Source organism: Mobula birostris, chromosome 14, assembly GCF_030028105.1.
Source record: "Mobula birostris isolate sMobBir1 chromosome 14, sMobBir1.hap1, whole genome shotgun sequence".
Taxonomy (NCBI): Eukaryota; Metazoa; Chordata; class Chondrichthyes; order Myliobatiformes; family Myliobatidae; genus Mobula; species Mobula birostris.
In genome coordinates, this window is record NC_092383.1 from 6841126 (window position 1) to 6866825 (window position 25700).

Consider the following 25700-nt stretch of genomic DNA (forward strand, 5'->3'; position numbering starts at 1 on the left):
GGGCTGAAGGGTCTGTTGCCAAGCTCCTGTGATATTGACACATCAGTGTTATAACTTGAAATAGTTTTGGAAAGCTGTGATGATATACTGGAAGCCAGATCCGCTAGACATGGAAATGTAAATCTTTTCCATTTCCATTTTTCACCAGCTACTAGATATTCTACTAGATGTGCTTCTTCTGAACTACAATTGCTGCAATCCTTGGCCTATAATTTCTCTTTAAGAAACAAACTTTTGAACCATCTGAACCTGGGCTTCCCAACCTTTTCTATGCCACGGACCCCTACCGTTAACCAGAGGGTCTTTGGACCCCAGGTTCGGAACCTCTGGTCTAACTGAAGTAGCAATTTTAGAGTCTCCTTGAAGGATTTGGTGAAGTTGGCTCTCAAGAATTCTGGTACGGCCATCACTGGAAGTGAGAGCGCCAGGGTGGACTTCAAGCCAGACAAAGCGTCGAGGTCTGAGAGAGGAAACCGAAGAGGTGTTCAGCCCCACTGTGCCAGCCAAGATCCGCCCCATCTGAGCCCATCCTGTCTGCCTGCGTTTGACCTGTCTCTCCCCCCCGCCCCACCTTCTTGCAACTACTATCAGGCGGGAGGTGCTGGAGTCTTGGGTCCCACGCCACCGGGTTCAGGGACAATCGTTGTCGTGGACCCATGTGGATAGCTTCGCTTGCCTCCGTGCTAAACTGATTCCACACCCTAAAGGCTCACTTTAGGGGACTCTGCCTTTGTTTTGCGTGGGTTTTCATAGACGCTGTTTTCTTCCTTTGTTTTGCGTGGGTTTTCATAGATGCTGTTTTCTTCCTTTGTTTTCCTGTGGGTGTCTGCAAGAAAATGAATCTCCAGGTTGTGTATGGTACGCAAATCTCAATAATAAATTTACATTGAACTTTGATTTCCTAGACAACCAACTGCAGTGAAAGGACTGGTGTTAGTAGGTAGTAACTGAGGTATTTTAGTTTTTACTTTTTCATGTAGAGATGCAGTGTGGAATAGGCCTTTCTAACCCTGAAAGCAACTCCGGACAATTCCAATATAACCCTAATCTAATCACGGGACAATTTACAGTAACCAATTAACTGGTACATCTTTGGAATGCGGGAGGAAACCAAAGCACTCCACGGGGAAAGGCGCAAAGGCTCCTTACTGAGGATGCCGAAATTGAACTCCGAATTCTGGCACCCCAAGCTGTACTGGTGCCATATACATGCCATGGTATGTTTGAAACTGGGCAGGCAATAGCGTAGTGGTTGGCACAACGCTTTGTGGTACGGGTGACCCGGGTTCAATGCCCGCTGCTGCCTGTAAGGAGTTTGTACGTTTTGCCCCGTGACCGTATGGGTTTCCTCCAGGTGCTCTGATTTCCTCCCACAGTCCAAAGACGTACCGGTTGGTAGATTAATTGGTCATTAAAATTGTCCCGTGATTAGTCTATGATTAATTTGGGGGATCGCTAGGTGGCAGGGCTGGAGGGGCCTATTCCGCACTGTATCTCAATAAAATGAGACCCACAACCAGCGAGGTGACTGTTCACATCGAAAGGCTTTGGTTGACGGATAACTGCGAGAATTTGCAACTGGGGACTCCATCCTTGTGGAAAGGGGAATAAAAATTACTGATGCCAAGACATGTGATTCCCATGATTAACCACGTGTGCAGAAATCTCTGATTTAACAGAACGATGGTGGTTGATGCCCAGAGATTTAATGGCATCTCTGCCAGTCCCAGGCCACCATTCAGCATCAATAACCATGCAGTAGCTTCCCTTTTTCTGGACGTGTGCAGGCTTTCCAATCCAAAGTTGCTTGGTAACGAGGCAAACTTTTCCTTTGCATTACACTGAATCTGTCATTTGTGGAGACTCAGATCTCAAAGCAATTATCTCAGATACCTAAAACGTCTTGCTCTTTTGAAGTTGATTCTTTGCAACCTCCGGAAAGAAAATTGTTTATCATTTGAAGTTTTGCTAAGTATGGACACATCTCTTCTTCCAGTTGTGTATTTTGAAATGTTTCGGAAATTGAACCATGGAGTGGAGGGAGGGGTGCCTTTGAAATGAAGATTTTGGTCATGTGTCTAGTCCAGGGGTTCTCAACCTTTTTTGTGCCATGGACCAATATCATTAAGCAAAGGGTTCACAGACCCCAGGCTGGGAACCCCTGGTCTAGAACATGGAATATTACAGCACAGTACAGGCCCTTCGGCCCACAATGTTGTGCTGACCTTATAACCTACTCTAAAATCAATCTAACCCTTCACTACATAGTCCCCATTTTATTTTTACCATCGATGTGCCTATAAATATCCCTAATGTATCTGCCTCTACCACCACCACTGGCAGGGTATTCCAGGCAAACACCACTCTCTGTGTAAATAAAACCTACCTCTGCATTCACCTATACTTCAATCACCTTAAAATTATGCTCCTTCCATTTCCACCTTGGGCCTCTGTGTCCAATGGGTGACTGAGGGAAGGGATAAGGTTCTGCAGATTAAATACCATGGAAGACATTTTAGAATGTGAAGTGAGTCACAACTTAAAACACACCTGCTTCCGAGTTCCGTTGGGGCAAGACAGGCCAAAGTGGTTCCAGTGCTTTTGGTTAAGCTACTGTTAAATAAACACTCGCAGGCATTCTCAAAACCTGCCACCAATTGTTTTCCTCCTCGTGAAGATAAATTTGTTTGCCCATCCCAAAGATTCAGCTCAAAGAACCCTCCTATTTCTTACACACAAGTGATTCTGCAGTTGCTGGAAATCCAGAATAACACGCATGAAATACTGGAGGAATTCAGCAGGTTAGGCAGCATCTATGGAAATGAATAAACAGTCGACATTTCATGCCAAGAACCTCCATCAGGACTGGAAAGGAAGAGCGAAGAAGCTAGAATAAGGTGGGGAGAAGGGGGAGGAGTACAAGCTGGCAGGTGATAGGGGAGACCAGGTGAGGTGGGTGAAGTAAGAAGCTGGGAGGTGATGGGTAATAGAGGTAAAAGGTTGAAGAGGAAGGAATTTGATAGGAGAGGAGATAGACCAATGGGCCTCTACCTCAGCCTGGAAGGGAGGAGCAATCATTCCATCTAATCATTGGTCATCAGGATGTAATTGTGTTTCGTATCAGATAGACTAGATTAATGCAGTGTGCTTTTTACCTGACAAACTTCAGCTCATTCAGAATTCTGCTGATATACTTTTGACCAAAACCAGGAGGAGGGAACATATCACTTCTGTACCAGCCACTTGGCTTCCTGTATCTTTTAGAATTGATGTTAAAGTTCTCTTACTTTTAAAAGTTCTCAATGGTCTGGGACCAGAGTATATCACAGAATAATGTTTGTTTTATAATCCTGCTCGTGCTCTCAGTCTTCTTCCGCCGGTCTCTTAAATTTAAACAATCTCCTTCAAAGGATAATTGTTAGGTCAGCTTTTCTGAACTACACTCCTAAACTGTGGAATTCAATACCTAAAACTATAAGGGATGCAGACTCAGTTGACACTTTTAAATGCCAGGTCAAAGCCTATTTATTTAACCTTGCTTTTAACTAACACCTTTTTGAGTTTTACTTTCATGTTTATTTTTATTTGTTATTTTATTTTCATGTTTGTACTTTTATCCTATTGTAAAGCACTTTGAACTAGAAGTGCTCCATAAACAAAGTCATTACTATTATTATATTATATCGCTCCTTGCACCTGCACTCCAATTCCATAGGGTCATGGCTGGTCCAGTCATGGCCTCAACACCACCTTCTTGCCCTCGCCTTGAGTTCCTTACAATTTAAATATTTGGTGATGTCCACCTTGATTGTCTACTGTGACTATACTATGATATGACCTGTTGTACAATAAGACGGACTCTTGGCCTTACAATCTACCTCAGTACAATCTTGCACTCTATGGCTTGCCTGCACTGCACTCTTTGTTTTTTACACTTTATTCTGCATTGTTGTTATTTTACCTTGTTCTACCTCAACGCACTGTGTAATGATCTGATCTTTATGAACAGAATGCAAGACAAGCTTGGCACTTTATCTTGGTTGGTGCATGTGACTGAAATTTCCTTCCCTCAGACAGACAACCTGATCAACCATTCTAGTTTGCACCCCACCCTCCTCTATCTATTATCCCTGTCACGCCAGTGCACTGTCAACACTTTAAACCACTTTTTACAATGCTGTTTACATTGCAAAAGCATGCTGGTATTAATGTACATTTTATTCCATATCTGTACATTTAATGCCTAATTTATTTTTGTATAATTCTTTATTTGGGTGGCGGGGTGGAGTTATGTCCCTACCAAATGTGGTGTAAGATGCTTCTTGCCTCTGCTAGCCTGCTGGCCACCCTTGGGCAAGGTGTAGAATCTGCTTAGCCACCCCCCCCACCCCCTCTCAGGGTCACATGAAGACATGGGAGCAGCTGGTGCATATCACAAATTCTGGTTATGCAACCACTAACACCAGGCATACAATCTCTTGAAGAGTATTGATGATGGCTGGGGTCACCCGTCTTCTAAAGACACTGCCCAGAAGACGGCAATGGCAAGCCACTTTTATGGGAAAATTTACCTTGAACAATCATGGTCATGGATGGACTATGATTGCCCATGTCATTCAACACAGCACATAACAAAAGAACAAATTCTTTATTCTTTATCGTTGTTGGATATTATTGTTCATGTTGAATATCGTGGCAAAACATCACAGCAAATTCCTAATTCTTGGCGAATAAAGTTGATCCTTGAATAAACCAAAACAAAAACTGCACCTCCTCAGTCCCTTACAAAACTTTGTATCTTTTAATAAGATCACATTGTTTTCAACCTGCTGACCCTTTTCTCATCACCCTTGCTCCTAGAATTAACCTAGCCAACCTTCTCTGCACGGCCACCTCTGTAAGTGTGTGTGCAGTATTGCAAATACATTCTCACCATCATCTGCTCAAGTAGCCTTGAAACTGCCACATCGTTGTACTCTGTACCCCTCGTAATAAAGTCCAGGAGCTTTCCTAATGATTCGCTGTTCCAGCATTGCTAACTTTTTGTGCTTGATATACGAGTACTCCTGGTACTTGGACCAAAGTGGAAAATAACTTGAAATTTTAAAAACGCACCAAAAAAAAATTAATTGATCTGTAGTCTTCATTCCTAATGTGTGTTTTTTTTTGTTCTTTGGCTAGTCCCATAAGACACAGAAGCAAATGAGACCATTCAGCACATTGGATGGCAGAGCAGACTCAATCAGATTTATTTTCCTTCTCAACCTCATTCAAATTTCTTTATCACCTGTACATTGAAACGTGCGGGGGGGGAGCCTGTAAGTGTCACCACACATCCTGGTACCAACATTGCATGCCCACAACGTTTGGTGGAACAGCACAAGCAACAGCAACAACAAAACAAGACTATAACAGCTCCCTGCCTTTGCCCCATAATCCTTGACACCCCTATTAATCATCAACCTTCAACCATCAACCTTCACTTTAAAATACATCCAATGATTTGGCCTCCACAGCTATTTGTGGCAGGGAATTCCACAGATTCACCAGCCTCTGGCTAAAGAAAGGTCCCCGACCCGAGGCAGTTGTATTATTCTTGACCACAAGTATTCTGTAGTCTCACGCCATTTAAATAACAATTTGCTTTTTCATTCTTCCTTCCACACTGAATGACATCATGTTTTCAGATATTATTCACCGTCTACCAACTTCTTGATCCTTTGTTCTACCTGTTCCTTTTCAGGCCTCCTCACAGCTTGCTGATCTACTTTAACCTCAAACTTCTACATACACTGTGGAGAGTGTTCCAACTGGCTGCGTCACCGTCTGGTATGGGGGTGGGGGGGGGGGGAGTGTCAACTGCACAGGATTGAAAGAAACTAAGGAAAGTTGTGAAATTAGTCAGCTCCATCATGATGCTAGCCTCTGTATCCAAGATGTCTTCAAGGGGCAGTGCTTTAGGAAGGTGGCATCCATCATTATGGACCATCATCATCCAGGACATGCCCCCTCTCGTTGCTACCATCAGGAAGGAGGTACAGAAGCCTGAAGGCACACACTCAACGATCCAGGAACAGCTTCTTCTACTCTGCCATCGGATTCATAAATGGACATTGAACCATGAACACAACCTCACTTTTATTATTTCTGTTTTTGCGCTACTATTTTTAATGTAACTGTTTAATAAACATATAATTACTGTCATCCATTTTTTAACATTTATCATGTATTGCAGCGGTCCCCAACCACCGGGCCGTGGACCGGTACCGGGCCGCAAAGCATATGCTAGCGGGCCGTGAGGAAACGATATGAGTGAGCTGCACCTTTCCTCATTCCCTGTCACGCACTGTTGAACTTGAACATAGGTTTGCCAACTGTCCCGTATTTGCCGGGACATCCCGTATATTGGGCTAAATTGGTTTGTTCCGTATTTCCCCCGCTAAGGTAGAGCGTTCCTATGAAACCTTTCGTGCTGAAAGGGCGTGAAATGAAGAAGCAATTGCCATTAATTTATTTGGGAAAAATTTTTTGAGCGTTCCCAGACCCAGAAAATAACCGAACAAATCATACCAAATAACACATAAAACTGAAAATAAATAACATTAACATATAGTAAAAGCAGGAATGATATGATAAATACATAGCCTATATAAAGTAGAAATAATGTATGTACAGTGTAGTTGGGAAGATGAAGGCAAAACCAAGAAAATTGGCACGTACTCGCATGCGCACCCAGGTGCCCATGCAAGGCTTCACAGTCATGGTAGTCTTTCCTGGGGTAAAGTGTCCCGGGATTTGACTGCTACTTTTGTCCCTTATTTGGGAGTGAGAAAGTTAGCAACCCTCACTGTAAAAGACATGTTGAGGTGAGTTTAACCCTACTTGAACACCACCCCCCCCCCCACCCACCCCGGTCGGCCGGTCCGCAAGAATATTGTCAATATTAGACCGGTCCGCGGTGCAGAAAAGGTTGGGGACGCCTGATGTATTGCATTTTACTGTTGCTGCCAAGTTAACAAATTTCACACCAAATGCCAGTGATATTAAATCTGATTCTGCTTTACCTAATCTTTGTATCATCAGCAAATCTGGTGGCAGTAACACTTTGTTCTCTCATTCAAATTGGAGGACGGCGCGGTAGCGTAGTGGTTAGCGCAATGCCGTGCAGTACCAGCGATCGGGGGTTCAGTTCCCGCGGCTTTCTCTGAGGAGTTTGTGCGTTCTCCCCGAGACTGTATTGCTTCCCTCCTAGTGCTTTTGGTTTCCACCCACATGCCAAAGATGTACAGATTAGAGTTATTGTGTTGTGGGCATGCTATGTAGTTAGCGGAGTTACCCCGCAGCTCATCCTTGGACGTTGACACAAAGGCCTCATTTCACTGTGTGTTTCGATGTACAAATGACAAATAAAGCTGATCTTTAAAAGCTCTTACAGTGTCAAAAAAGACCATCGTGCCCTGCACCATCTACCCCACCTTCCTGCCCCCATCACGATGAGTTGTTACCAGAGCCTCACTCTGACCCACTGGGGGCTGGCCCGTATTCTCCCTACCAATTTTCCAATTTTCTCCCATTCTGGCCTTGTGGTTATGCTTTCATCTGGTGGTTGCAGAGATGTGGAAAACCAGATGTGAAGAGATTTAGGAGATTGTCCCTGCGGTCTGTGGTAGGAGCACCACGCATAAGCTGTGAACAAATTTCAGTGGACCTTGTCAGCGGTGCTTATTCCTTTGAAGAGGCCCCTTTCACGTTTTGGATCGGGAATAGGCCTGTGGGAAGACATTTTATTCTACAATCAGAAGTAGTCCATTTTGCCCCTCGAGTCTGCTCCTATTTAGCAAGGATGAGGCCAACCAATTCTTCCTTCTTAACCCCTTATTCCTCCACACCTTGGATTAGAGCCCAACCACTCGAGCCAAGCCCAGAGGGACCTACCTACATGTCCTGCATTCTAGTTGAGCGAGATTTGTATCTGATCGAACGTTTGGATCTGGTTTGGGGGATCGTGGACAAGAGTAGAGTTGAGAATAATCTCATGAGCTTATTGAATGGAAGGGCAGGTAAAGGATGACCAGTCTGACTCAGATAGATAGAGCCCAAGACTTTTGGACAGTACTGTAAGTACACCTGTACACCTTGTTAATGCAAAATCTAATCAGCCAATCATGTGGAAGCAACTCGATGCATAAAAACACTCAAAAATTGTCAAGTGGTTCAGTTGTTGTTCAGACAAAATGGGGAAAGAAATGTGATATTGACTGTGGAATGATTGTTGGTGCCAGACAGGGTGGATTGAGTATCTCAGAAACTGTTGAATTTCTGGGATTTCAATGCACTACAGATTCTAGAGTTTGCAAAGAATGGTGCTTTAAATAAATGTCCAGTGAGTGGCAGTTCTGTGGACTAAAACACCTTACTAAAGGCAGGGATCAGAGGAGAATGGCCAGACTGGTTCAAGCTGACAGGAAGGTGACAGTAACTCTAATAACCATGTGTTACTACAGTGGTGTGCAGAAGAGCATCTCTGAACACACAAAACTTTGAAGTGGATGGGCTACAGCAGTAGAGGACCACGAACATACAGAGGGCACTTTATTAGGTGTAGCAGGTACCGAATAAAGTGGCCACTGAGTGTATTGTTCCCAGAGAGGAACTTATCCCATCCCTAAGGACATCTGGCTGATGACTTGAAGCTTAGTTTTCATGCCTCTGAATTGACTTGTTGTCTCAGATGTTGTGTGGGTGTGCAGAGTAGTGGCTGGAAAGGAATGTACCACCTGTCTTCACTTCCTGTGTATTTTTATAAGTCACTTTTTAAAAGAATATTTTATTGTAGCCTGTGGTTGTGGGAGTTAAAGTCGGCGTGAGGTTTCACTGAAACCATTTTGTTGTTTGTTACTGGTAAATTGGTCTGCCTCAACAGCTCAGTATAAAAGGGATTGAAACAAGTTCACTTCCTTCCAGAGGCAAAACCCAGGGAATGCAGTCACCCGCCGGTTTTGTGTGAATTGGGACCTGCTATGAAGGGTTTGCATTTTGATGGGGTCTTTCCGGATCTCAGGATGTCTAGGAGTATATTGTAGTCCATGAAATAAAAACTGAATTGTAATCATTATTGTAATGCTGTATACAATGAGTGTCTACTTTATCAGTGACACCCGTACACCTGCTCGTTAATGCAAATATTTAATCATGTGGCAGCAACTCAATGCATAAAAGCACGCAGACATGGGCAAGAGGTTCAGTTATTGATCAGACCAAGCCTCAGAATGGGGAAGCAATGTGATCAAAGCGACTTTGAAGGTGGAATGATTGTTGGTGCCAGATGGGGTGGTTTGAGTATCTCAGAAACTGCTGATCTCCTGGGATTTTCATGCATAATAGTCTCTCGGGCTTACAGAGAACATTGCGAGAAACAAAACATGTTCAGTGAACGGCAGTTCTGTGGCCAGAGAATGGTGCTGGGTTCTTGGATCTTGGGCACTGTTTGTGGACTGATCTCTGTAGTTCATGTGTTTCTGGTTATTCCTGTTTTATTGATATTTTGTGCAATTTTGAATGGGCCGGACTGCTCTCTGGCCTGCAGTCAAAGAACAATAAAGCACTAAATTGAACTGAACTAAACTGAACATCCGTAATCTGTTTCGATGACTCTGTGGTTCGATGTTTTGTATTCTCCCATTTTCCACTCGTTTTTTTGCCATTTTGTGTGATTTTTTTGTGCGTTGGGTGTTTTAATGTTTTCTTTGAACAGATTCCATGATGCTTCCTTTTTTTCGTGGCTGTCTTTTGGAAGGCAAACGTCAGGGTTGTATACTGCATACATACCTTGATAATAAATATACTTTGTCTCTTTGAATCTTTTGAGAGGAGTTGGAAGAAAATGGCCAGACCTGTTCAAGCTGACAGGAAGGCGACAGTAACTCAAATAACCACATGTTACAACAGTGGTGTGCAGAAGAGTATCTCTGAATGTACAACACATTGAAACTTGAAGTGGAGGGGCTACAGCAGCAGGTGACGACACCAGGTGCCACTCCTGTACCTAATAAAGTGGCCACTGAGTGTAATTCTGTTGCAAATCAGCGGGCAGTTTTTAAGAGATGCTTCAATAAACTGAAGGGAGGATGGGAGACGCAAGAGTCTGCAGTTAATGGAATCTGGAGCTGGGGGAGTTCAGTGGGTTAAGAAGAACCTGTGGAAGGAAAGGGAGAGCTGACTTTTCCAATTGAAGCTCTTCACCTAGGCCGAAAGATCAAGGCCAGTATAAAGACGAAAGAGGGGAGGGCTGGCAGGTGATAGGTGGATCCAGGTTAGAAAGGGTGATGGGCAGATGGAGGAAGATGGTGAAAATAGTGACAGACTATGAGGTGAGAGGTGGAGGCAATGAATGGCTGCAGATGCTAGAATCTGTTTGGAAAGGAAGGTGGAGCATATGGAACTAGAGGAGAATTGTGAGGTAGGAAGATGGGAGTATTGGGGTCTGTGGGGAAGGGAGGAGACTCGGTAGGGGGATTGTGTGGGTGATAGGGGGAATTGGCCCAGTGATAAGGTACTGTCTGTGTGGAGTTTACATATTCCCCCTGTGACCATGGAGGCTTCCTCTGGGTGCTCTTGTTTCCTCACAGATCCCAACGACGTGCAGGTCGCTCGTTCAGTATCTTGCTAGTTGAGCGTTAAAATCGGGGAAGCTGATGGAAGTATTGGACAAATAAATGGGTGTTTAAAGATTTGCGGGCTCTTCATGGGTTTAGTGCGGGCACTCGAAGGTTAGGCGCGGAGGTGGGCGTTCGGTTTGGCGTTGGCTGAAGAGCCTGTTTTCATACGGTATCTCTGAGCCTATGATTCGTGGACACTCGAACTATTTCTAACCCATGTTGTGGGGAAATTCCTGTGAGAATGCTTGGTGGAGGCAGAAAAACCTCTCGCCACATTTAACCTGCATTGTAATGGCACTCAGTGAATTGACAATTTGTGCATCACAACTAGCCTGTTCTTTGCCTTCTGTGCTGTAAGTTTGTGATTCAGTGGATAAACTGCTAATGCTGAGGTCATCTCTTTTATTAAAGATGGTTAAAGCATAGATATTGCCCGGGACACACAATTCTTTCATATCCATCTGAGAAAGCGAAAAGGGTTTAGCATCTCAGCAGATGGGTGCTACCTCTAACTCTGAGGAACTCCCTCATTTCTGTATCCTTGTGCTCAAGTCTGTGGAGTAGAGTTTGTAGCCACAAGCTTCTGATTCAGATAAACGTACGATCCACTGGCAGAGTCATAGAACGCTACAATGCAGAAACAGGCCCTTCGGCCCATTTATTCCATGCAAGCTATAATTCTGCCTAGACCCATTGACCTGCACCCGAACCATAGCCCTCCATTCCCCTCCCACCCATGTATCTGTCCAAATTTATCTTAATCAGCTTGGTTAATTTTGGCGAAGGGTTAGTTGGCAGCCTGGTAGGATTGCCGAGCTTGGAATCTTAAAAAAGTTAAAAGTTATCCTCTTGGACACAATTGGTAAATTTGTTTAGAGTGACAATAAAATAAACACAAGAGATAACTGCAGGTGCTGGAATTCCAGAGCAGCACACACAAAATGCTGGCGGAACGCGGCAGGTCAGGCAGCATCTATGCAGAGGAATAAAGAGTTAACATTTGGGATCAAAACGTCAACTTTTTATTCCCCTCCATAGTAGCTTCAGCAGATTTATCCCTTTTTTTTCCATTAAATGCTTAAATTTAATTTATAAAAAACAGGCCATTTTTTGACATTTTCAGGGCTATAAATATAGCACCAAATACAATGGAATTTGACAAAGATGCTTTATTTAGCCAAATCGTGTAAATTATCTCCAGACGCTGAGATGTGTCTTGTGACTTTTATTTGTTTTGATTACTCTGTTGACTTCCTGTGTTCGGAATGGACAACCTCTCTGGGCAACAAGGCTGCTTTAAAGTTTTGTTTATGTCATTTCCTGCCACCCTGGGAGTGTTTCCTGTTTCCTAAGAAACTTAACCAATCCCTATTGTTTTCGAATGGTGGGGTTATTTTGCTGCTTGCTGGGTGTGAAGCAGTGTGGGACATTGGTAATCACAGTATGTTGTCCTTGTCGAAGGAAGGAGTTGGGAATTTGAATATCTTTATTTTTGATATGTACATCACAGGACCAGAAGCATCTGCATAAATTGAAAATAAATAGTGACACAGCCCAAAATGCTGAAGGAACTCAGCATGTCAGTCAGCATCTATGGAGAGGAATAAGCTTTGGGCCGAGACACTAAATAAAGACAAGAAGTGCTGATTATTTATTCCCCTCCACAGATGCTGTCTGATCTGCTGAGTTCCTTCAGCTTTTTGTGTGTGTTCCTCTGGTTTTCCAGCATCTGCAGAATCTTTTGTGTTTGAAATAAGTAATAAAATGGTCCCTATTGCCTGGTTGTACGTCTTTACATTCTCATTGGTGCATTAACTTATTGGGCATTAAAGAGACCCGAGTATTTGCATGATTGATGTTTTAAAGAGGGGTGTTGCATAGGTGCTTTAATAGATGATTTTTAAAGTCTACCATTCTCTTTGTATTCAAGTTATCCAAGTTCGAAGTATAAGACTATAAGACAGAAACAAATTCGAGTCTGCACCGCCATATCATCATGGCTGATACATATTTCCTCTCAGCCCCAATCTCCTGCCTTCTCTCTATATCGCTTCATGCCCTGACAACTTCTCCCTTAAATATCCATACAGACTTGGCCTCCACAGCTGCCTGTGGCAACGAATTCCACAGATACACCACTCCCTGGCTAAAGAAGTTCCTCCTCATCTCCGTTCTGAAAGGGTGCTCCTATTCTGAGTCTGTGTCCTCTAGTCTTAGACTCTCCCACCATAGGAAACCGGCTCTCATAGGAAACATCCACTCTATCGAGGCCTTTCACCATTCGCTAGGTTTCAATCAGGTCATCCCATCATTCTTCTGAATTCCAATGAATACAGGCCCAGAGCCATCAAACACTCTTCATATGACGAGCCGTTCAAACCTGGAATCATTTCTGTGAACCTCCTTTGAACCCTCTCCAGTTTCAGCAGATTCTTTCCAAGATAAAGCTCCCAAAATTGTTCACAATACTCCAAGTGAGGCCTCATCAGTGCTTTACTAAGTCCCAACGTTACATCCTTGCTTTTATATTCTTGTCCTCTTGAAATGGATGCTAACATTGCATTTGTCTTCCTCACCACAGACTCAACCTGCAAATTAACCTTTAGGGAATCCTGCGCAAGGACTCCCAAGCCCCTTTGTGCCTCAATTTTTTGTATTTTCGCTCTATCTAGAAAATAGTCAACCCTTTCATTTTTTCTACCAAAGTGCATGGCCATACACTTCCTGACACTGTATTCCATCTACCATTTCTTTGCCCATTCTCCTATTCTGTCTAAGTCCTCTGTAGCCTCTTTACTTCCTCAAAACTACCTGCCCCTTTGCCTATTTTTGTATCGTCTGCAAACTTTGCAACAAAGCTATAAATTCCATCATCCAAATCATTAACATATAATGTAAAAAGAATGTGTCCCAATATAGACCCTTGTGGAACACCACTAGTCACCGGCAACCAACCAGAAAAGGCTCCCTTTATTTCCACTCTTTGCCTCCTGCCAGTCAGCCACTGCTTTGCCCATGCTAGAATCTTTCCTGTAATACCATGGGCTTGTAGTTTGTTAAGCAGCTTCATATGTGGCACTTTGTCGAAGGCCTTCTGAAAATCCAAGTACACAACATCAACTGATTCTCCTTTGTCTATTCGGCTTGTTATTTCTTCAAAGAATTCCAACAGATTTGTCAGCAAGATTTCCCTTGAGGAAACCATACTGACTACAGCCTATTTTATCATGTGCCTCCAAGTGCCCCAAAACCATGTCGTTAACAGTTGACTCCAACATCTTCCCAATCAGTGAGGTCAGACTAACTGGCCTATAATTTTCTTTCTGCCCCTCTCCCTTCAGAAGAGTAGAGTGACATTTGCAATTTTCCAGTCTTCCAGAACCATTCCAGAATCTAGTGATTCTTCAAAAGTCATTGCTAGTGCCTCCACAATCTCTTCAGCCACATCTTTCAGAACTCTGGGGTGTACACCATCTGGTCCAGGTGACTTATCTACCTTCAGACTGTTCAGTTTCCCAAGAACCTTCTCCCTGGTAATGGGAGCTTCACACATTTCATGACCCCAACACCTACTAGTGACTTCCACAGTGAAGACTGATGTAAATACTTATTCAGTTCGTCCATCATTGCCTTGTTCCCCCATTACTACCTCTCCAGCATTGTTTTCCAGCAGTCCAATATCCACTCTCACCTCTCTTTTACACTTTATGTATCTGAAGAATCCTTTAGTATCCTCTTTAATATTATTGGCTGGCTTGTTTTTGTAATCCATCTTTACTATCTTAATTACTTTTTTAGTTGCTTTCTGTTGATATTTGAAAGCTTCTTAATATTCTGACTCCGCAAGTTTTTGCTTCTCTTTTGACTTCTCTTTGACTTTTATGTTGGCTTTGACTTCTCTTGTTAGCCATGGTTGTGTCATCTTGCCTTTAGAATACTTATTCCTCTATGAGATGTATATATCCTATGCCTTCCAAATTGCTACCAGAAATTCCAGCCATTGCTGCTCAGCTGTCATCCGTGCCTGTGTTCTTTTCCAATCAATTCTGGCCAACTCCTCTCTCATGCCTCTGATTCCCTTTACTCCACTGTAATATTGATATACCTGATTTTTAGCCTCTCCTTCTCAAAATTCAGGGTGAATTTGATCATATTATGATCACTTGCCCCTAAGGGTTGTTTTACCTTAAGCTCTCTAATCAATTCTGATTCATTGCATGACTCCCAATCCAGAATAGCTGAGTCCCTGGTGAACTCAATCATGAGCTGCTTAAAATAGCCAGCTCATAGGCATTCTAGATATACCACCTCTTGGAATCCAGCAAGAAGATAATATTTATAAATATGATAATATTTATTATCAAAGTATGCATACTTCTAACAACCTTGAGATTCATTTCCTACAGGCAGCCAAGAAACAAAAAAACCCACAGAACTCATTTTAAAAACAAAAGAAGACGTCAAACACCTAGTGTGCAGAGAGAGAGAAAAATAACGAATTGTGCAAACAATAAATGCAAGCAGATACCATTCAGAACTAAAGTTCACAACTCCAGGCATCACTGCAGCCGATTTAGTCGTCCACTAGTTGCAGGCCACCTCCTCAGTCCATCAAAGAAACAAAGCAAATCCTGTGGAATGGCGAGCCAAACTGGACTGTCTCACGCCTCCGGCCCTGCTATCCTGACCATTTCAACCTGGCCTGGCGCTTAATTAGTCCAAACCTCGAGCTTGGGTTCTGCTGCTTCGATTTGGTCATACCCAACTTTTCCCAATCCGGCTTGGCTCTTAAATCAATCAAACTGTGGATATCTCTTCGACTCCCCCCTTGCCTCGGCTCAGCCACATCGAATTGCCTCCAAATCCACTCCAGCAGCCCTGGCTGGGACAAGCTGCAGGCCGTCCTGCCGCTCCGAGACCCCTCGCCTGTACCGCAGAAACGCCAGGCCGTTCAGGCTATTCAGCTCAACTCTGCCCAGGAAGCCACAGGCCGCCATTTGCTGTGATCGTTTGCCAGGAGAAGTGTGAATAGCGAAGTACTAACAATAGCAGTAGATGTGTCCATACTTTCTTAAAGCTGCTGGGACAGTTTCTGCACTGTTTTTATAGTGACAGTGACATTCTACATTTATTCCAATAAGTCATAGTAGTCATAGTCATACTTTATTGATCCCGGGGGAAATTGGTTTTCATTACAGTTGCACCATAAATAATAAATAATAATAGAACCATAAATAGTTAAATAGTAATATGTAAATTATGCCAGTAAATTATGAAATAAGTCCAGGACCAGCCTATTGGCTCAGGGTGTCTGACCCTCCAGGGGAGGAGTTGTAAAGTTTGATGGCCACAGGCAGGAATGACTTCCTATGACGCTCTGTGTTGCATCTCGGTGGAATGAGTCTCTGGCTGAATGTACTTCTGTGCCCAACCAGTACATTATGTAGTGGATGGGAGACATTGTCCAAGATGGCATGCAGCTTGGACAGCATCCTCTTTTCAGACACCATGTTATATAACAAATGTTATAGTATATCTGCAAAACTACCCTGTTTTGAATTTTACTGCAGAAGTTTCTTGTAAAGAGGACTTTTTTGGGTGTACAGAATTTCTATTTATAATTTAATGGTTAGGGTGATAAACTGTGGATATGCTCTGGTTGCAACACTTGTGGATTCCCTGCACATCCTTGGGTGTGTTGGTTGTTAATGCAAGCGATATGTTTCACTGTATTTCTCTAGTTACCGTCATGTGCCGTGTCACATGACGTGGGCGGTTGTGGTCTTTTGACCATGAGTGTTCTTGGCAAATTTTTCTGCGGAAGTGATTTACCATTGCATTCTGGGCAGTGTCTTTACAAGACGGGTGACCCCAGCCATTATCTATACTCTTCGGAGATTGTCTGCCTGGCGTCAGTGGTCGCATAACTGGGACTTGTGATGTGCACCGGCGGCTCATATGACCATCCACCACCTGCTCCCATGGCCTCACGTGACCCTGATCAGGGTGTGGGGAGGCTAAGCAGGTGCTACACCTTGCCCAAGGGTGACCTGCAGGCTAGTGGAGGGAGGGAGCACCTTACACCTCCTTTGGTAGAGACGCATCTCCACCCCTCCACCTAGTATGTGATATTAAATATGAAACTCAATCAAAACATAAAGACCTTAAAGTGTCACCTAGGTGGATGTGGGAAAAGGGTGTTTCTTTTAGTAGGGGCGTCTAGACCCAGAGGTTACTCTCTGAAGACATGGGTTTCCTGTTTAAAACAGTGATGAGGTGAATTTTGTCCCCTTAGTTGGTCATGGGATCTGTAGACCTTCCTCAGAGTGCTGGAGGCATTCTTTGAATAATCTTAAACCTGTGGGTTAGACTTTCGATAAACAGAAGAGTGAAAAGTTATGAGTAAACTGGAATGTTTAAGTGAGGTTACAGTTAGATTAGTCGTGAATTTATTAAAATGGCAGCACATGTTTGATGGGCCGAGTGGCCCATTCCTGCTTGTTGTTCCTATATACGTTTTGTATTTTTATTAATGTAGTGAAGCAGTGGGCTAGAGTTGGTTAATGTCTCTGAGCATTGTAGGTCCCTAAAGATTGGGAGATGGAGAGGGGTTTGGCAGACTGGGAGGGGGTGAGTGGAATGTAGAGACTGGGAGATGGAGAGTGGTGGGTGGGATGTGGAGACTGGGAGATGGGTGGATTGGTTTAGGAGACTGGGAGGGGTGAGTGGAATGTAGAGACTGGGAGAGAGGTGGATTGGTTTTGGAGACTGGGAGATGGAGATTGAGATTGGGGGAGGGGTGGGTAGGATTGGGAGACTGGGAGGGGGTGAGTGGAATGTGGAGACTGGGAGATGGAGAGTGGTGCGTAGGTTTGGGAGACTGGGAGATGAAGATTAGGAGACGGGTGGGTAGGTTTGGGAGACTGGGAGGGATGAATGGAATGTAGAGACTGGGAGAGACGTGGATTGGTTTTGGAGACTGGGAGATGGAGATTGAGATTGGGAGACGGGTGGGTAGGTTTGGGAGACTGGGAGATGGAGATTGGGAGACGGGTGGGTAGGTTTGGGAGACTGGGAGATGGAGATTGGGAGAGGGGTGGATAGGTTTGGGAGACTAGGAGGGGTGAGTGGAATGTGGAGACTGGGAGAGGGAGAGGAGTGAGTGGAAACTGGAGACTGAGAAATGGAGAGGGGTGGGTGGAATGTGGAGACTGGGAGATGGAGATTGGGAGACGGGTGGATAGGATTGGGAGACTGGGAGGGGTGAGTGGAATGTTGGGATTGGGAGATGGAGAGTGGTGCGTAGGTTTGGGAGACTGGGAGATGGGTGGATAAGATTGGGAGACTGGGAGGGGTGAGTGGAATGTTGGGACTGGGAGATGGAGAGTGGTGGATGGGTTTGGGAGACTGGGAGGGAGGAGTGGAATGTGGAGACTGGGAGAGTGGTGGGTGGGATGTGGAGCCTCAAAGATGGAGAGGGGTGGGTGTGTTGTGAAAAATAGGAGATGGAGAGAGGTTGTAGGGCTGAAGGAGTCTGGGAGATGAAGAGGGAAGGGAATGATATGAATTTTGAAATCTGGTTGCCTTTTTAGACCCAGTTGTAGGCCAGTGAGTGTGGGCTGATTGATGAACAGGACACAGTGGAAGTTAGGGCACAGGGCAGAGCCATGTTGGCTTCATTGTGACTCTCTTGTCAGCCGCAGCCCAAAGCAATGGGCTCACCAGCTCTTCAGGGAGTAAATAGATACCCTGGTTATTGTGGAGTGGGTGAGCATTGTTAAATTTCTTGTGCACCCCTTCCCTTCAACAGTAAGGGACTAACACGGTCAACAACCGATCCCACCACTTGTCTGGTGAGGCACTCCTGGTGATAGTCTGTGTTGCTTACTGTTGTTGTTGAATTGCCCACTCCCAGCGTGAACCTGCAGATGGAGGATATCCATGGAAAGAGGTGGTGTATATTGCCCAGATCGGTCCCACTGACTTCCACAAAGAGAGGAAGGAAATTTGGGAAAAAGTTTTTTTTAGGAGACGTCTGAAAGATGAAAAGTTCAAAGCGATTTTGCTTTTGCAAGCTGTGAACTTTGGTCTTCAAAACCTGCTGTTTGAAGTATTTAAATAGAGCAGATCTTTGTGTGTTTATTTTCCCAAGGTTTGACTTCTAAATTAAGCCCTGGCTTTTAAAACGTTAAAAATAGTGTTATTGAACAGTCAGCCTAGTTTACTGCTGACTGGTTTAATGATTGGCCTGACTATTGCCGCAGACTTTTGAAGGTGTTGTTTCTTGTGTCCGGTGCAGTGATTGGGACGGCTGACTGGGGTTAGATTCCAGCAACACTCCCTGCGAGCTCCCGCCTGTTCTGATGTGCTCCCCGATGAGTCTAAACCTCCCCTCCCGCTCCACTCTGCTCCAGGGGTGGCCAACCTTTTACATTCCATGTGTCCATTTTTTCACGCACGAGTTCAATGCAATTTTTTTTTTCACGCACGAGTTCTATATTAACTTATTTTTACAAGAATTGAATGGGGGTGCAAGAGTTGTATGGCGCATCTGAACTCGTGCGTGAAAAAATTGACGCATGGAATGTAAAAGGTTGGCCACCCCTGCCCCCTACACTCTATGTGTGCCACCCGTTTCTCTGACTCCTGACTGCAGTTAATCAGCAATCCCCTCCCCCAGTCCGGTAAATCATCAAACCCAGTTTGAAATTGAACTGTTTTAAAAGCCACAATTAAAGACGCAAGAGATTCTGCAGATGCTGGAAATCCAAGACGACAAAATGTTGGAGGAACACAGCAGATCAGGTGGAATCTATGGAAGTGAATAAACAGTCGACATTTCAGGCCGAGACCCTTCATCAGGACTGGAGAGGAAGGGGGCAGAGACCAGAATGAAAAGGTGGGGGTAGGCTGGCTGGTGATAGGTGAGATCAGATAGGCAGAAAGATGGGGGGGGAGGGGATTGAAGGGTTGAATGAGTGGATTTCGTTGCCACAGGTGGCTGTGAAGGTCAAGTCACTGGGTTTATTTAAGGCAGAGGTTGACAGATTCTTGATTAGTCAGGGCATGAAGGGATATGGGGGAAAAGCAGGAGACTGGGGCTGAGAGGGAAATGGTCAGCCATGACAAAATGGCAGAGCAAACTCGATGGGCCAAATGGCCTAATTCTGCTCCTATATCTTGTGGTCTTATGATCTCAGTAAGAATCTGAGAGAGGATAGGTGGAAGAGGTTAAGGGCTGGAGAAGAAGGATTCTGATAGGAGAGGGCTGTGCTCCCTGGAAGCAAAGGGAAGAAAGGACACCAGAGAGAGGTGATAGTTAGGTGAGGAGAAGGAATAAGAGGGGAACCAGAATGGGGAAATGGAAAAACATAATTAACCATGATAATAATTTGTTCTTCACGCATTGAGGGGGTTCAACCAACACTGGAAGCTCTCTGTGGAAGAAAGTTTCTGATATTCAAAGGATTTCCCCATCGGCTGTAGACCCTGTTTATTTTCGCCTTGCATTAAAATCTGGTGATCTGTATTGTGAAGGTTGACCTGTAGTACATTGTGCTTGCTGACTGTATTACCGATAGATGTACCTAGTCCTGCGCGTTTTAGAAGTATAGAAACAAGAATGTACAGTTCAAAAGCTCCCCCTTTGCTCAGTGCTTAGTTAAACCACCTCTCAGAGCTATTACAGCCAGTAGTCATTTTGGATAAGTTTCTGTTAGCTTTGCATAACGTGATGGAGCAAGATTTGCTCATTCCTCCTTGCAAAATTACTCAAACTGTGCCAAGTTAGTTGGGGAGTAGTGGTGGTCGGCAATCTTGAGGTCTTGCCAGAGAGGTTTGATCGGGTTAAGGTCAGGACTCTGGCTGAAAGACATAATTTTTCTTTATTTGAAGCCACTCCACGGTTGCTTTGGCAGTGTGCTTTGGGTCGTTGTCCTGCTGAAAGATGAACCTCCTCCCCAGTTTAACTTTCTGGCAGAGATTAGCAGGTTCTTATTCAGGATCTCTGTATTTAGCAGCATTCATCCCCCATCAATCCTGACTAGATTTTTAGCCTCTGCTATTGGAAAGCACCCCCATAGCATGATGCTACCTCCACCATACTTTACAGTAAGGATGGTGTTACCTGGCTGATGCACAGTATTAGATTTACGCCACATGTGCTACTTAGTGTTGAAACCAAGAAGGTCCACTTTACTCACACCGGACCTCAAGACCTTCCTCCACATCGTTACGTGTTTATGTCAGACAGTATAATGTCATTGGCAATATTATAATAAAACAAGCAGTTGTATAAATATGTGAAACAGCAGCAATAAAAGACAAATAGTGACCAGTGCAGGATGAGTGTGAGTTGGGGCGTGTTGGGGAAGGTGACAGAGCATTCAGACGGGGTGTACGTGTGTGCTGGACGCAGCAGAGTGTTAGGAAGTCTAACAGCCTGGGGGAAGAAGCTGTTACTCAGTCTTGACAGTTCTGGTGCTTGTGTTGTGGTAGTTTTTGCCTGATGGTGGGAGGTCAGAGAGACTGTGGGATGGATGGACATGACACTTTTTTCCCAAGTTTACTTTTATTTTAAATAGTGGAGATGGAGTGTCAATATTTGCTGAATGTGAAAGTTCCACAATAACTGCTCGAATCCTTCAGTGATTAATAAACAAACAATGTTTGAGAGCCGTCTGATCTGTAAATTATAGATATTTTATAGGCCAGTATTTCTTCCACCTTTGGGAAGTGGTCACAGATGCTCATTAGTGTATAGAATTGTTATTTTTTTTTGTAATTTAACTTTCCTATTTATATACAGTATTCAAAGATTCAAAGTGCATTTATTATGAAAGTATGAATGCAAAATGTGTGTACACACACATACACACACAAGCATGTGCACGTACAAAATCTATTTATTTATTTAATTAGATACAGCGTGGAATAGGAATAGGTCATTTCGACCCTCCGAGTTGCTCTGCCCGGATTTAATCCAAGCCTATTCATGGGATAATTCACAAAGGCCAATTATCCTACCAACCGCTACATCTTTGGATTGCGGAAGGAAACCGGAGCACCCGGAGGAAACCTACATGGTCACGGGGAGAACGTACCAACTCCTTACAGGCAGCAATTACAGTACAGCTACTTTTGTGTCTTTCTAGAAGTTTCTTGGTTTTCTCTAGCAGGTGTTACGCTACTTGAATCTGGCTATTTTATAGGTTCATTGTTATCAGTGGAATTTCTTGTGTTACCTTTCGTCAGAGGATGAGATGACCACACCATTTTTTCCCTTTGTCTTTGCCTTGTTCTCCTGACACTTCTTGTTCTCTTTTCTCTTGTAACACTTAAAAAGACAATTATAAGCACCAAGTTTTCTGCCTTATCTTGACTTCCAAAGAACCTTTGTATCACAGAAGCTTTAGATTCCAACGCTGTGTATGGGTATATAAAACGTAAAAAAAGGACGTGGGTCAACAACATAATTTCCTAGATGTTTTGATCATTGTAGCCGAGGCAATTTTTTTCTATTTTAGATATTAATGTTGGCAGCAATCCATTTACTCAAAGGTGTGTAATATTTAACATTAAGATAATGTCGATCGGAATGTCTACAAGAATAGTGGAGGGAGCAGTGGTGCTCAAATTTCAAAGTAAATGTATTATCGAAGTAGATACATGTCACCATCTACAACCCTGAGATTCATGTTTCTTATAAATCCATAAATAGAATAATAACTATAATAGAATTAATGAAAGACCGCCCAACTTGAGCGTTCAGGCAGAGTGCAGAAGACAACAAACTGTGCAAATACTAAAAGAAAGTAAGAATAAATAAGCAGTAAATATTGAGAACATGAGACGAAGCATCTTTGAAAGTGAGTCCGTTGGTTGTGGCAACGTTTCAGTGATGGGGCAAGTGAAGTTCCCCCCTCTGGTTCAAGAGCCTGTTGGTTGAGGGGTAGTAACTGTTCCTGAACCTGGTGGTGGGGGTCCCTGATGACGGATGCTGCTTTCCTGCGACAGTATTTCATGTAGATGTGCTCAATGGTGGGAGGGTTTTAAGGGGCTTTTAGATATGTAGAATGCATATGGATAATGTGCAGGCTTGGTTTAATTTGGCATTGTGTTTGGCACAAACATCATGGATTAAGGGGCTTGCTCTTGTGCTGTATTGTTCTATGTAATGGAGACTAATTTATCCAGTTGCTTTTGTGGTGGAGAAGCAGCCCTATACCTTGGGGTAGAAGCCCCACCAAGGATTCATTCTAGAATATAGTGGTGTCTCTATCATGGTGCATGCTGGGTAAGATTCCACAATTGGACTCATTTCACAGTTTTCCTTGCCGATCGCAATTTTAATGGGAATTCCAGCTGCAGCTCAGTAATAGGCAAAGTGGACCTGTGTTTTAAGCGGTGCAGTGGTGGGGCCTCAGTGGGTGAACCATTTTGTTTATAAGGTCTTGCTCTGAAGATCAGGCAGCACCCCATTTGCGGTACTGAGGATACACTGTGATGATTTCCCTGTTTCCAAGGCTGTAAAACACTTTGACGTGTACTGAGATCACCAAAAGGTTTATAAAATGCAAGTTTTTCATTTTTTTAAAAAAGGCAGTCGTTGGATCAAAGATTTTCTGTAAGTGCTGGTGTTTTCAGCTACATCTATGTTTTTAGAATGCCTGTTCTATAATCCACCACATCAGATATTTGTACGATTTAAGATATTCCTGTTGTCAATCTTTATAGATTCCTTTTATCTGCCATAATATTGATGTTGGGGGTTTTTGGAGTCTCCATTATAATTCGTCTGCATCTTGATGCACACATGTTTAATCTTACTTGTGTTTATTGACCAGTAGTTACTGCTTTTCAGCTACCAGTCTCCATTTCCTCTTTGAAGCTGTGTAGAGGAATTTGAACTCAATGTGTCCACCGTAATAAATCTTTCCAGAATCAGGTTTGTTATCACTGGCAAATGGCATGAAATGTGTTGTTTTGCAGCAGCAGTACATTGCAAAGACACAAACTTGCTGTGAGATACAAAAATAAGTACTGCATAAAAACAGGCAGAAGGGCAGAAGCTGTTTCTGAATCTTGAGAGTGGGGCTTCACTACCCCATGATAGTAAGAAGAAGAGGGCACCTCCTAGTTTGTGAGAGTCCTCCTAGTTAGCCTCCTTCCCCTCTTCCCACCTTTTTACTCTGGCTGTTTCCCTCTTCCTTCTCAGACCTGAAGAAGCGTCTCAGCCTGAAACATCGACCGTTTATTCCCAACTATGCCTGCCCTTTCGTGGTCTATATGGAACAGTCTATATTCCAGGCCTACACTGCTGCCCGTCCTCCACTTTTCCTGTGCTACATCAACAACTGCATTGGTGCTGCTTCCTGCACAAATGCTGAACTCGTTGACTTCATCCACGTTGCCTCCGACTTCTACCCTGCCTTAAAATTTACATGGTCCATTTTCTGACACCTCCCTCCCCTTTCTCAATCTCTGTCTTGGGAGACAGCTTATCCATCCATGGATAATGTCTATTATAAACCAATGGACTCTCACAACTACCTGGACTATACCTTTTCCCACACTGTTACTTGTAACATTGCCACCCCCTTCTCTCAATTCCTCTGTCTCTGCCATATCTGCTCTCAGGACAAGGCTTTTCATTCCAGAATGAAGGAGAAGTCTTTCTCCTTCAAATAAAGGGGCTTCCCTTCCTCCCCAGTGCTGTCCTCAACCGCATCTCTTCCATTTCATGCACATCTGCTCTCAACCCTTCCTCCCAGCACCCTACGAGGGATGGGGTTCCTCTTGTCCTCATCTATCTCTCTAGCAGGCACTTATCCTTGCAAGCGGGACAAGTGCTACATCTACCCCTACAGCTCCAGCCTCACTACCCTTCAGGACCCCAAACAGTCCTTCTAGGTGAGGCGACACTTCACCTGTGAGTCTTTTGGGGTCATATACCGTGTCCAGTGCTCCCAGTGTGGCCTGCTGTATATCCGTGAGGCCAACGTAGATTGGGAGACCGCTTCGCCAAGCACCTACGCTCTGTCTGATGTCCCAGTGGCCACCCATTTTAATTCTACTTTCCATTCCCATTCCGACATGTCTATCCACTGCCTCCTCTACTGTTGCGATAAGGCTATTCTCAGGTTGGAGGAACAACACATTATATTCTGTCCAGGTAGCCTCCAACCTGATGGCATGAATATTGATTTCTCGATCCCCGGTAATGCCCTCCCCCCACTTCACCATTCCTCATTCCCTTTTCCCTCTCTCACCACATCTCCTTGCCAGCCCATCACCTCCCTCTGGTGCACCTTCACCCTGTTCCTGCTTCCATGGCCTTCTGTCCTCTCCTATTAGATCCCCACTTCTCCAGTGCTGTATCTCTTTCACCAATCAACTTCCCAGCTCTTTACTTCACCCCTCCCCCTCCCAGTTTCTCCTATCACCCTGTGTTTCTCTCTCCCCTCCCCTTCACCTTTTAAATCTACTCCTCATCTCTTTTACAGCCCGAATATCGACTGTAGTCTTTTCCATAGACGCTGCTTGGCCAGCTGAGTTCCTCCAGCATTTTGTGTGTGTTACTCGGATTTCCAACATCTGCAGACTTTCTCTCCTTTATTCCCAGTCTTTGCCTCCTGCCACTCTGCCAATGCTCTGTCCATGCTAGTGTCTTTCCTGTAATACCCCGGGCTCTTGTCTTGTTCAGCAGCCTCATGTGTAGCACCTTGTCCAAGGCCTTCTGAAAATCCAAGTACACACCAACCACCGATTCTCCTTTGTCTATCTTACTTGTTATTTCTTCAGAGAATTCCAACAGATTTTGTCTGGCAAGATTTTTCCCTCAAGCAAACCATGCTGACTTTGGCCTATTTTGTCATGTGCCTCCCAAGTACCTCAAAGCTACATCCCACTGCTTGTCTGGCTGTGGAGAGAAGCTGGAACAGAGGGTGGCACTCTCCCATGGGGCTGACTGGTTACACAGACAGGATTATCACTTCCCAGCCAAGTTCGTGTTCAGCTGGCAGAGTCAAGGCAGCTCAGCAA

At 44.2% G+C, this 25700-nt stretch overlaps 1 protein-coding gene across 2 annotated transcripts in view; it reads left to right on the top strand.

Annotated features, from left to right (window-relative positions):
* The window catches only part of smad3b (SMAD family member 3b), a 146388-nt gene that overhangs the window by 57559 nt on the left and 63129 nt on the right, over positions 1 to 25700 (top strand). Inside the window, exon 1 of one of the 2 annotated variants that reach the window (XM_072278029.1) lies at positions 19321 to 19557. The exons of the other annotated variant lie outside the window; for it this stretch is intronic. Coding sequence (XP_072134130.1) covers positions 19550 to 19557 — 8 coding nt within the window. The 5' untranslated portion in view covers positions 19321 to 19549. Of the gene's footprint in view, positions 1 to 19320; positions 19558 to 25700 lie in introns of those variants that run through there. 2 annotated transcript variants of the gene reach the window in all.